The sequence below is a fragment of the Cebus imitator genome, unplaced genomic scaffold, assembly GCF_001604975.1.
Source record: "Cebus imitator isolate Cc_AM_T3 unplaced genomic scaffold, Cebus_imitator-1.0 Scaffold122, whole genome shotgun sequence".
Classification (NCBI taxonomy): Eukaryota; Metazoa; Chordata; class Mammalia; order Primates; family Cebidae; genus Cebus; species Cebus imitator.
The window spans coordinates 5,112,553-5,123,953 of record NW_016107437.1 but is presented as its reverse complement, the minus strand read 5'-3'; the positions used below and the strand labels follow the sequence as shown (position 1 = coordinate 5,123,953).

Here is an 11,401-nt window from a genome sequence, read left to right as displayed (position 1 = left end):
CTTACTAAAAGAATACTGAATTCTAAAGACTTATTTTATATGGTCTACAAAAATGCCTCATGTAGATTGCTGCTTTTGAAACTTGGGTAGATTGAAGGGCTGTGTGGGTCTTCAGGGATTGTGATGGTGGTGCATTTATACTATTGAAGAGAGTGAGTTTTCACTGTGCACGAGTGTGAAAATCAACTCTCTGGGGAGAATGACATATTTCTAACTTTCATTGTGGAAGAAAGAAACTGACTTTGGTGTAAATCTTGACATGTTCAAGTTCGGCTCGTACCTGTGAGTTTCTATTTTGGATCTCGTGGTCCTGGATCAGGGGGAGGGTGATAAGTTCACAGGCTTTGCCTGGTGGCTTTCCTTTGTGAGTTGTGTGCTAAAGTTCAGTGTCTCCCCGCAAATCCGCTCCCGATCCACACTCCACAACAGCTCCACCAACCCACAGGGAGTTGTCTTTCTTCTGCACAGCAGGAATCATAATACATCAAAATGTTTTTTATTTGAGACACAAAAATGCAAAATTGCTGAGATATCAAACATTTCCCGATCAGCTACAATACTGCCACTATGTACAAAATATCTGATGATAAATGTGCACACATATAAAAATACAGTATGCATTACCTATGTACAGTACATGTGCAAAATGTATGGCATTCAAACATATGGAATTGATTTCAGGGGTGCAAACAGCAAATACAAAGGCATCATGGTTTTTCTTTTAAAAAAAACAACATAAAGGCAATACATGAATGGACCCCCGATTGCCATAATTTTTCGTTTATTAAACTAGTGCTTCAATAAGCAGGGCTCTGTAGATTGGTATCTTTCTCCTTTTTTTCATAAAGTGAGATGCTAAGACATAATGTGACAATGAAAATAAGAAGAGAAACACCTATCACATTGCATTTCTATTGCAAGCAAGAAAAGAAGAAAACTCATTTCTACATAGAAAAAAAACTTATTACTACTGAATGTTATTCTTAAACCAACAAAACAACTCTATACTATTTTACATGAAAACAATAGAGAAATATCTACATCTTTGTGAAAATTATAACCTTAAATGGATAATACCTTTTTGGGACTGATTTTTGAGATCTCATGAGTCTCAAATTTTAAACGAAAGTGCCTCCTTTTGGCAAATACTTGGCAATGCCTTTGGTTCCTTTAAAGCAAGTTTGTATTACTATTGGTTACTTGAGGTCAACTACTTTTGGTATATACTAAACCCTTTCCTAAATGCTTCCTCTTCCTACCAAATTAGCAAGATTCTTTACAGCATCACATAGAGAGGTAATTGTTATGAGTTTCAGTGATTCTATAAACTTTGTTAAAGCTTTGTCTTAGTAGTTGGCATAAAGCTCTGTTAAACACTATGGATGTGATGATATCTCCGATAACATATTTTATTTGATTCCCAACAGCACCTTGTAGATCCAAGATTGCCATCTTGTTGTCACAAAACTGTGACATGACAGAGCAAAGTGTCTGCATGGCGGATAAGAGCTCTTCTGTAAACATATGCAGCTTTTCGAATTATAGGCCTTCCATGAAAGATTTCAGGTAGAAATCCTTTGTAATGATGTGTCTCCTTGGATACTGCAAGAAAGGGCAAATGCGGAAAAAACACGGACCTGCTTATTGCCATGCAGACAGAGTCACTTTACAAATAAAAAGGTAGCTCAGAGAGACTGCTGAATGAGCAAGTTATTGAAAGTTTGAACCAGGAAAAAAAAAAAGACTATATCTTAGTTGTTTTCCAGTTTTGACTGAAATCACTTAAAAGATGAGTTCAAATGCAGTTAGGATGCTCTCCAGATACACATTGATGCACCTGTAAGCTATGTTCCTTGAAACACCTCACCTTCCAGTTAAGGTGCTTCGATGATTTTGAGCTAATTTTTTGTGGCCTCTAGGGCGGTGGGATGATTTGTATGGGTATCCTCTTGTCAGCATTCAACATTCATGTTTATAGTAATGGATAGTGAAAAATGGAGAGTTATTTGTGAATTTAGTTAAACTGACATGTTGTTCTGCTGGTGGACAGTAAATAGCTGTTCTCTTTAAATTTCTTTAAAAAGTGCCCAGTGGCACCCTGAGCTCCCCACCCGAGTGACAGCCAGAACTCCTCTGAGGCTAGCACCGGGCGGGCACACGGAAGCTGATGAGGATGTATACTGCAATGTGGGCTTCTCACAAATATTTTAAACCCTGCCAAAGTGCTTTACCACTTCTCTAAGGCCAAGTCCATTTGAGGACAGTAAAGGGACTATCCCGTCACTTGTGGGGACAGCTGTTTGGTCAACTGCTACGGCTGATTTCAGCCTGGGAATTCTGAAAGGACTCTGGAAAAAAATGCTGCCTGGAATGATCTGGGGTTGAGGGGTCCAGGAAGCCTGAGTCTGCTCTAGTGACAAATAGGTAGTATGCTCTTGAGCCATCACTCAGTGTGTGCTGACTGCAGAGTTCAGAGGCGCTATCTCATTACTATGACTTTGCCTTCCATAGGCAGTGGCTCGCAGGCACCACCACCCTGCCTTTGCCACTCTTTCTAAACAGCACTGAAAGCCAAAAAGTGTCAGTTACATGGATCACAGAACCATGTGGCTTTTAAAAAGAAAATTTAAATAAGATCTTTTTAGAATTACAAAAATATTCATATGAAACAAACACATTATCTAAGCAAGAAATTCCACAAATTCAGAATACATCTGTGTACAAATATGTGGCAAATACTATACAGTAGATTGCACATTTCAGGAAAAACACTAGAACGTGAACCACTAACACTGTGCTAAGAGGTTTCCTAGTAGACACTTTGCTGAAATGTACAAAATAACCATGTACCCCTAGACTTTCAAAGACTTTACAGAGGTTTTGGTATAACTTTTTAAATTCATCCTGCCCCCAGTAGGGGGATCTGATAGCTATATACAGCAGAAAGGTAAGGCTGATACTACTGTGTTTTGAGAACATGTAGGGAAGTAAGACCAGGGATGAGAGACAATCAGTTTTTTGGAGTTAGTTATTTTCTTGGCAATATGTTACTCTGCAATATGATACACAACAGTACTACTGCTAAACTATACATGTGCATAATGTAAATTCAACTGGCAATTTTGACTTGTGCTGTAATGGCTGTGAACTAACTTAAACAACAACCAGCCGTCTTTAGTTAACGTCGACTCTTTGTCACTGCATTCACCGTCATGTGCAGTGAGTCACGTCAGAGGGGCCTTGTTTACACAGTATCATCTTTGGTCATGTCACGTGAGTGTGAGCACATAGTGTCTCCTCACTCTAACCTGGAACATGTAGTGGAGATCCTGGAGAGCACCACTTGTGTCACAGGTGCCTGGACGGTGACTCACGGAAGGAAAGGAGGGCCAAGCAGAATGGAGCAAGTGGGATGCCTTGCAGAACTGATGGCTAGAGACGCCTTGCCTTCTTAAAAATGGAATACTGGTATGTAAATGTTTAAACACATATGTGAAGTGGGCACTTTAGCAATTCATAGTCAAAAGAGAGCAGGCTGAGATAGCATTTTGTGCACTGGACAGTGTATTTTTGGAGAGCAACCTTCCTGTGGCATGTTTCAAACCCTGTTTTAAAAAGCAATAAAGGGACCCAAGAGCTAGAAAACTATGTACACAATTCAGGATTATGGAAATATAAAGTTATTCAATGAGAGTCAATGGCACTAGTGTTCGGTTATCTCCTACAGTCCTACTGATATTTGGTGCTCATTTAATAAGCCATTCAAATCTGAATGAAGAAGATGCTCAGAGTCTAAGTATGGACCTGATAAAGCCAGCCAGACACCCTCAGCAAAAAACCTGTGGCCAAGAACTGTAGGAAAAATACTTTGCCAAGTAAATAGCCTGACCCTGGAGACAGGCCCCTCTCAATGGAACTGAGTTGAGGATTCACAGAACATCTAGTGTGGTAAACTCTTGTAGGGCTTGGTCAAATGATGGTGTTCTGGTTATCCCATGTGTTGGTTTACCAATTTCTGAACACTTAAACTATTCATCACAGACTACACTGAACACAGTGGCCTCTGCCTTGAACCGTTTGGAAGGCACATGAGCACTGTTAGTGCCTTTGAGTCAGGAAGTGCCAGTGAGCAGAGAGCTCTAGTGTGCTCACGCTGGAAAAGCAGACTTGTTATACATAGTAAAATTTATAAACCACGCACACACAAACACACACACACACAAATCGGAAATAAGATCAGCTCTTAGGCAAAACACAAAACCAGAAATGATGCACAAATTCTTTCCAAGTAACGGGCTACGCTGCCTCTTGCATGTCAGTATGGAACATTTGCCATATTGTGACGCAGGGGAACCAACCTGTCCCAAGGGTTTACGCAAGGGTGAGGTGGAGAGCACAACATGATTATTTAAGAGAAACCTTCATGCTCTTTCGGTAGATTTGTTTTTTTGTTTAGTTATTTACATTTTGTCATATGCCTAAATGACTAGCTTGAAATAATCCTGTCATAGTTGGCATTTTAGAAAATTCTTAAGAAATGACTTAACAAATATGTAATAATTTTTTTTCTATATATAAAAAAACTAATAAAACCTCCAGTTTTTCAATCTTAGGCTTGACAATACAGTGAGAGCTCTGGTAGAACATCCAGTTACAAGCCTGTAAAATGATAACCAGGGATTAGTGACAGAAGAAAGAGGGCCAGGGCAGGGACCTGGAAGCCCACCTCATGGCAGTCTGACCTATACTCATCATGGGAATGTCTGGGTAGATGACAGACCTTCCCCTTACCTTTCATTCTTCTAACTCACCAGCTCAGAAAGATATTTCATGCTAAAGCCTTTTCTTGGTTCTCTGAGATGGGTCTGGTTACCTGCAAGTTAGTCAGCAATTCTTTAAAAACAGAAATACATGTGGCTCAAGTACTCTAGAAATATTCGAGCTATCAAAAAAGTAGGACCTTGGATACCCATTTCCTTACCCCAATGTAGGCTGTACAAATCACAATGTCAGCATACATACAAATGTGTAATATATACATTGAAGTCAATCTAACCAACCCAGAGGGTTGCTAAATAATTTTCAGTGTTAATCAGTATACCTGGACTTCTGACAGTACTTTGTAATATCTTCTGATTATGGTGAAAAGTCTTCCATTTAAATTTAAATTTGGAAATACAAAGTAAGATTCCAAAAATAGCAAAATAAACTACAACACCAAAAAAACAACATAGGTTTCTGAATAGAACCAAAAGTCTTCAGCCGGAAGCTGTCACTGAACTGGCCAGGGCTCTCCACTGCCTTTGACCCCTGCTGTGTCTCGGGCCTGGCTCTGGCCATCTCTAGGAAGTACCAAGTGCAGTGACCTCTCACCTCCGCCACATAGGCCTTATTTTTTGAGTGGAGCTGTCTGCCTTTTATTTAGGGTCTTAAAGAGACCAGAGAGATTTAAATGTAGTTAATTACCAGAATCCTACAACATCACTGTGCTGCATACATTACTTTTCTTTGCATCTAAAGGTACTTTTCATTCTTTACTGAAGTCTGACGAAACAGAGGAGTCTTCTTTGACTAGCGTGTTTTTCAGAAGGCCCTGTGCTATGTTAAATTGTAGAAATTCACTACTGAACACAATGAAATGTTTTCAAACTTGGGTTCCAGGCTATGACCTTTCACCTATTCTTTCTGTGACAACATATTTTAATTGCAACAATGCAACTATGGATCTGTCTCTAAAAACTGACCTTTTAGAATCTTCTTCATGTTCTTAAACTCATCAACTCTGAGACAAGAAATCTATGACGTTAGTCCCATGGTAGTGGTAGGTCCTGTGGGTCTAGAAAGTCGGCAGAGAACATGCTCGGTGCAGCGGTGCTGAGAGGAGTGAGTCCCGAAGAGGAGCTGGGCATGGTAATGTCCAACCACTCCATGTTGTCCAAGTTTGAGTCTGACAGGTCAAGAGACAGACAGGGAGTACCTGCAGCAAACTGGGTCTCAGAAGTCTCCATGGGCGAGTGTGAATGGTCCAGCACACCTGAGTGACTGAGCAGATCATTCTGGAGGTCCTCGATCAGAGAGTAGGGCTCTCTGTCTTCACTGCTGCTTTGTAGTGGAACAATTTCATTGGCTGAGGGTAAAGTTCCATCTAAGAAAGCTTCTAGTTGGTTCTCTAAGCTGGCAGATAAACTGCTCATAGGTTCTAAAGATATAGGTGGTGCCATTTGGACTTGGGGTGGTGGCCGGGACACCACTGTATTCACTGGCATTGTGGTGATACTGGCTGTCACTGGTCTCATTTTGGAAATAGGAGAAGGCTCTTCTTTTATGGGGAGGGAGATCTCTGTGCAAAATAATTGAAGTAATTAGTATCTAAAGATTTACTGTTATTTAAAAATTAATAACTAGGACAGTTACTTTACTATTACGTGATTCCTTCTATGCATGTCCATCTTAGAGGTAGGAAGAGAATGCTATTGGTCAGGTACAATCCTTGATAACCTTTAGGATGATGGATCATTTTTGTTAAATAGATAAACATGTTTATTACAATCTTTTTTATTGTAAATTTAGTCAGCAGACCATCCAAGGCCAGTTTATTACATTCTGATATGCTTTAAATTCTTTTCAGTAAGACTAAGTATTAAAAGCATTTATATCACAGTAGATATGTTATTTTATCTTTGAGTTCTTATTTTGTCATTTAAAATTTTAAGACAGAGCTCAGACCATTCTATGAATCTATAGCAGCAGGATACTCTAAATGTTGAAATGTACATCCTGAGTTTGTGCAGAGACCTGAAGTATATCCTCAATGTTATGAAAGAGGTAATTTTTTTTTTTTTTTTAACATTACAGTTGGAATGGGTACCCAATTTAGCCATGGGTGTTCTGTGTAAAGTTCTGAAAAGATGCAATGGCATCTGAATTTCTGAATTAAAGCTAACACATGATTCCTTAAACCTTTTTCTTTAATGTGACATAGATCACTTGCTTATTTCTTTCACTTTTTGGTCTTGTTTTCTGAATTTATGGGAAATGTCTTCATAAGCACCAATTATGTGTTATTCCTTGCCAGATCGAGTACCAAATTAACGGACCATCTTCTATAAATACTGGTGTTCAGTTAACTACATACATTAGAATAAAGGATCTTTTTCCCCGATGGGGAGCCAAATTAAAAAAAAAAAATAGAATAAAGGATCTTCTAAAATTTTATGAGGATATGATTGGTTTCATTTATATGCAAATCCACTAGGAAAAATAAATTTAACAATAGCTCTAAAAGCTCAGTGACCGGTGTGTGTCAACTCTGTGTACTACATTTGTTTTTGAAGGGTTTATGTTACTTTTAATATCAGTAGTCATCTCTAAAATTGTTCTGAAAGCTTTAGGTGTAGTCTTTTTTCTTTTTTTTGAGATGGAGTCTTGCACTGTTGCCCAGGCTGGCTGGAGTGCAATAGTACAATCTAAGCTCACTGAAGCTGCCACCTCCTGGGTTTTAGTGATTCTCCTGGGTTTCACTGATTGTCCTGCCTCTCAGCTTCCTGAGTAGCTGGATTACAGGTGCCCTCCAACATGCCCAGCTAATTTTTAAATTTTCAGTTTCACCATGTTGGCCACGCTGGTCTTGAACTCTTGACCTCAGGTGATTGCCTGCCTTGGCCTCCCAAAGTGCTGGGATTATAGGCATGACACTGTGCCTGGCCCTAAGTAACTAGTCTTGCAACTAACTATATGCAACTTGGTTATCGTTATTACTGGTATTAGTAGACAATAAGATGTAATAACATACTTACTGGATACTTTGTCATAAGAAAAATCATCCTATTTAGAAAGTATCTCAATTGTTTGTATCACATTTTAACTTCCAAGTTTAAGGTCCCTGCTACCACACCTGGATAATTTTTGTATTTTAGTAGAGACGGGGTTTCAACATGTTGGCCAGGCTGGTCTTGAACTTCTGACTTCAAGTGATCCACTGCCTTGGCCTCCCAAAGTGCTGGGATTACAGGCGTGAGCCACTGAGCTTGGCCAGCTTACATTATTTTTGTAAGGCCAATACAGTTCTTAGCAAAAAGATCCGTAGTCAAATATCAATTCTCTATGTCAACATCAACTTCAGTATCAAATAATACCTGCTACAAATGGAGAACTTTAGATCACTATTTGAAAATTCAAATAAAACTCCTTTCATCAGGGTAATTTTAAGACTACTCAAATACGCAAATACTACTCAGGAATATTTTTTAAATAGTGATTTTTATACTTATTTTTAAAGATACGTAAGCTGAGACAACAATAATCCTTGCTTTTTTTGGGGGCTAATGTCCCTTTTTAATAAAGATGATATAACTCTAAGATTTCATGTTACATTGTAGAAAATGCTTTGGCATTGACTTTGAATTTTAATGAAGATACTGGAGCCCATGCTAGGTAGCTCGATGTCACATCATTAATGTTTTATTGGAATGTTTTAATACCATTACAATGACATATCCATGGAACAAGTTTTGAGGTTTTTCAGCATGGAATTTAAATCTGGTTCTACTTTGCTATTTGGTCTTTGTTTTTAGCAGGCATCTATCCGTGGATAAATCTTGCATTGTCTTATTCTTTTAAGCTCTCACAGTTCACTGCAGCCTTGACCTCCTGGGCTCAAGCAATCTTCCTATATCAGACTCCCTAGTAGCTGAAACCCCATGGGTGTGCAACCATGCCCTGTTAATTGTTTTTTTTTTTGAGACGGAGTTTCGCTCTTGTTACCCAGGCTGGAGTGCAATGGCGCAATCTCGGCTCACCGCAACCTCCGCCTCCTGGGTTCAGGCAATTCTCCTGCCTCAGCCTCCTGAGTAGCTGGGATTACAGGCACGTGCCACCATGCCCAGCTAATGTTTTGTATTTTTAGTAGAGATGGGGTTTCACCATGTTGACCAGGATGGTCTCGATCTCTTGACCTCGTGATCCACCCGCCTCGGCCTCCCAAAGTGCTGGGATTACAGGCTTGCGCCACCGCGCCCGGCCCAGCCCTGTTAATTGTTTAAGTTTTTTGTAGAGATGAGGTCTCATTAAGCTGCTCAGGCTGGTATTGAATTCCTGGGCTGAAGTGGTCCTCCAGCCTCAGACTCCTAAAGTGCTGGGATTATGGATCTGAGCCACTGCACCTGGCCATAAGTTCTTTTAATAGCCTAAATTTAACAGGTATTAAAACAATACATTCAGTTAGAAGAACATGTTTCTCAGTATCTAAAGATAAGCTATGACTGCTTAAGAAAAACTGTGATGTACTTGTGTTAAGAGATGACTTCCTGTGAGGGTCTGATTTGACTTTTGACTTACCTCCACTCTTAATGAGGATATCAAAGAGGTCATCCATCTGTTGACTGTGTGCGTTGGAAATCTACAATGAAGGAGAGTACAAAGTAAGTTTCTTTCATATAAACCTGGAAGCATTATACAATCAGGAGTCCTAAGGGACTTTCTAGACAATTTAGTTCTAACTGATCATGTGATAATTTTGAAAACACTGAGGTCACCTGAGAAGCCATTTCCGAAGATGTACAGCTGGTAAGCGGACACAGCAAGAACAGGGCCAGTTGGTACCGAGCTCCACTCACTTCTATGCTTGCCTTTCTATCATTGAATTGCATCTTGAGAGGCCTTCTAATACCTTATTTTACAAGTGTCTTTATTCTTTTGTATTTAGATAAAAAATCTGTATAAAGGTGATCACATTATACATATTTTTTCAGCTCTTACTGAGATTTACCTGACATACAATAAGCTGCACTTACATAAAGTATATAATTTGATATGTTTTGACATATAAATATACCATGAAATCATCAACAAAATCAAGATAATGAGCATATCCATCGCTCCTAAAGTTTTCTCATCCCCTCATCCCTTGGCAACCCCCAGATCTGCTTGCTTTCACTATGGATTAATTTTATATGAACAGATTCATACTGTGTGTACTTTTTTGGTGGTAGGGGGAGGACTAGATTCTTTGACTCAACATAATTATTCTGAGATTTTTCCATCTTGGAGAGTGTACCTTAGGAATAGTTCTTTCTTTTTTTTTAATTGCTGAGTAGTATTGCATTGTATGGAAATATAGCAGTTTGTTTATTCATTCACTTGTGGATGGACATTTGGGTTCCCAATTTTTGGCTTTTACAAAAAGTTACTGTGAATATTTCTGTACAGGTCCTTGTATAGACGTGTGTTTTCTTTTCTCGTGGGTAATTACCTAGGAGTGAAATGAGTGTAGGTATAGGTTTAACTTTTTAAAAAATGGTCAAACTGTTTTCCAATGTGACTTTTATTTACATTCCCACCCAGAGTACATGGTATAAGATTTCTAGTTGTTCTACATTCTCACCAATACTTTGTAGAGTCACTCTTTTCAGTTTCAGATATTCCATTAGGAGTGCAGTAGTATTGCACTGGGGTTTTAATTTGCATTCCTTAATGACTAATGATGTTGAGCATCTTTTCAAGTGCTTATTTGCCATCCATTTATCTTCTTGGGGAAAATGTCTGTTCAAATATGCCTACTGCAGATTTCTGCTTGCTGTTTGCATGGCAGATCTTTTTCCAACCATTTACTTTCAATGTGTCTTTGTATTTAAAGCATGCCTCTTGCAGATACATGCATTAGTTACCTATTGATAAAAAGTATTGCAAAACTTAGTGGCTTAAAATTATTATGTCACAGTTTTGTGAGTCTCGGGAACGGTTCTGATGGGTGGTTCTGGCTTGGGGTCTTTCATGAGACTGCAGCTACCGTCAACTCTAGGTGTGGGTGGGGAATGTCTTTGACTGGCAAGTTAGTGCTGGCAGTTGATGGGGGGCCTCAGTGCCCCTTGATGTGAGCCTCTCCAGATGGCAGCTGATGTGTCAACATAGCATGACAGCTTGCTTTTCCAGAGTGAGCAATCCAGGGAAGAGCAAGGCAGAAGGAGCATGTCTTTTATGACCTAGTCTCTGGAGTCACACACCATCACCTCTGCCAATTCTGTTGGTTAGAAGTAGGTTGCTAGGCTGAGCGTGGTGGCTGACACAGCACTGTGGTAATCATAGCACTTGGGCAGGCTGAGGTGGGTGGATCACAAGGTCAAAAAATCAAGATCAGCCTGGCCAAGATGGTGAAACCCTGTCTGTACTAAAAACACAAAAATTAGCCAGGCATGGTGGCAGGTGCCTGTGATCCCAGGTACTTAGGAGGCTGAGGCAGGAGTTGCAGAGGTTGCAGTGAGCCAAGATTGTGCCACTGCACTCCAGGCTAGATGACAGAGTGAGACTCTGCCTTAAAAAAAAAAAAAGGAGTTAGCGGATGGTTAAGCAAACTGTTTTATGTCTCTATAATGAAATACTATGCAGCATTAAAAAGAAATGTGTT

At 39.5% G+C, this 11,401-nt stretch overlaps 1 protein-coding gene across 4 annotated transcripts in view; it reads right to left on the bottom strand.

The window, feature by feature from the left end:
- Nucleotides 1-474: 474 nt before the first annotated feature.
- The window catches only part of MRTFB (myocardin related transcription factor B), a 209,757-nt gene continuing 198,830 nt past the window's right edge, over nucleotides 475-11,401 (bottom strand). For all 4 annotated transcript variants that reach the window (XM_037742530.1, XM_017540003.2, XM_017540009.2 and 1 more), the window contains 2 exons: nucleotides 9,337-9,397; nucleotides 475-6,340 (listed from right to left, as the gene is read on the bottom strand). In XM_037742530.1, coding sequence (XP_037598458.1) covers nucleotides 5,805-6,340; nucleotides 9,337-9,397 — 597 coding nt within the window. In that variant the 3' untranslated portion in view covers nucleotides 475-5,804. The remainder of the gene's footprint in view (nucleotides 6,341-9,336; nucleotides 9,398-11,401) is intronic.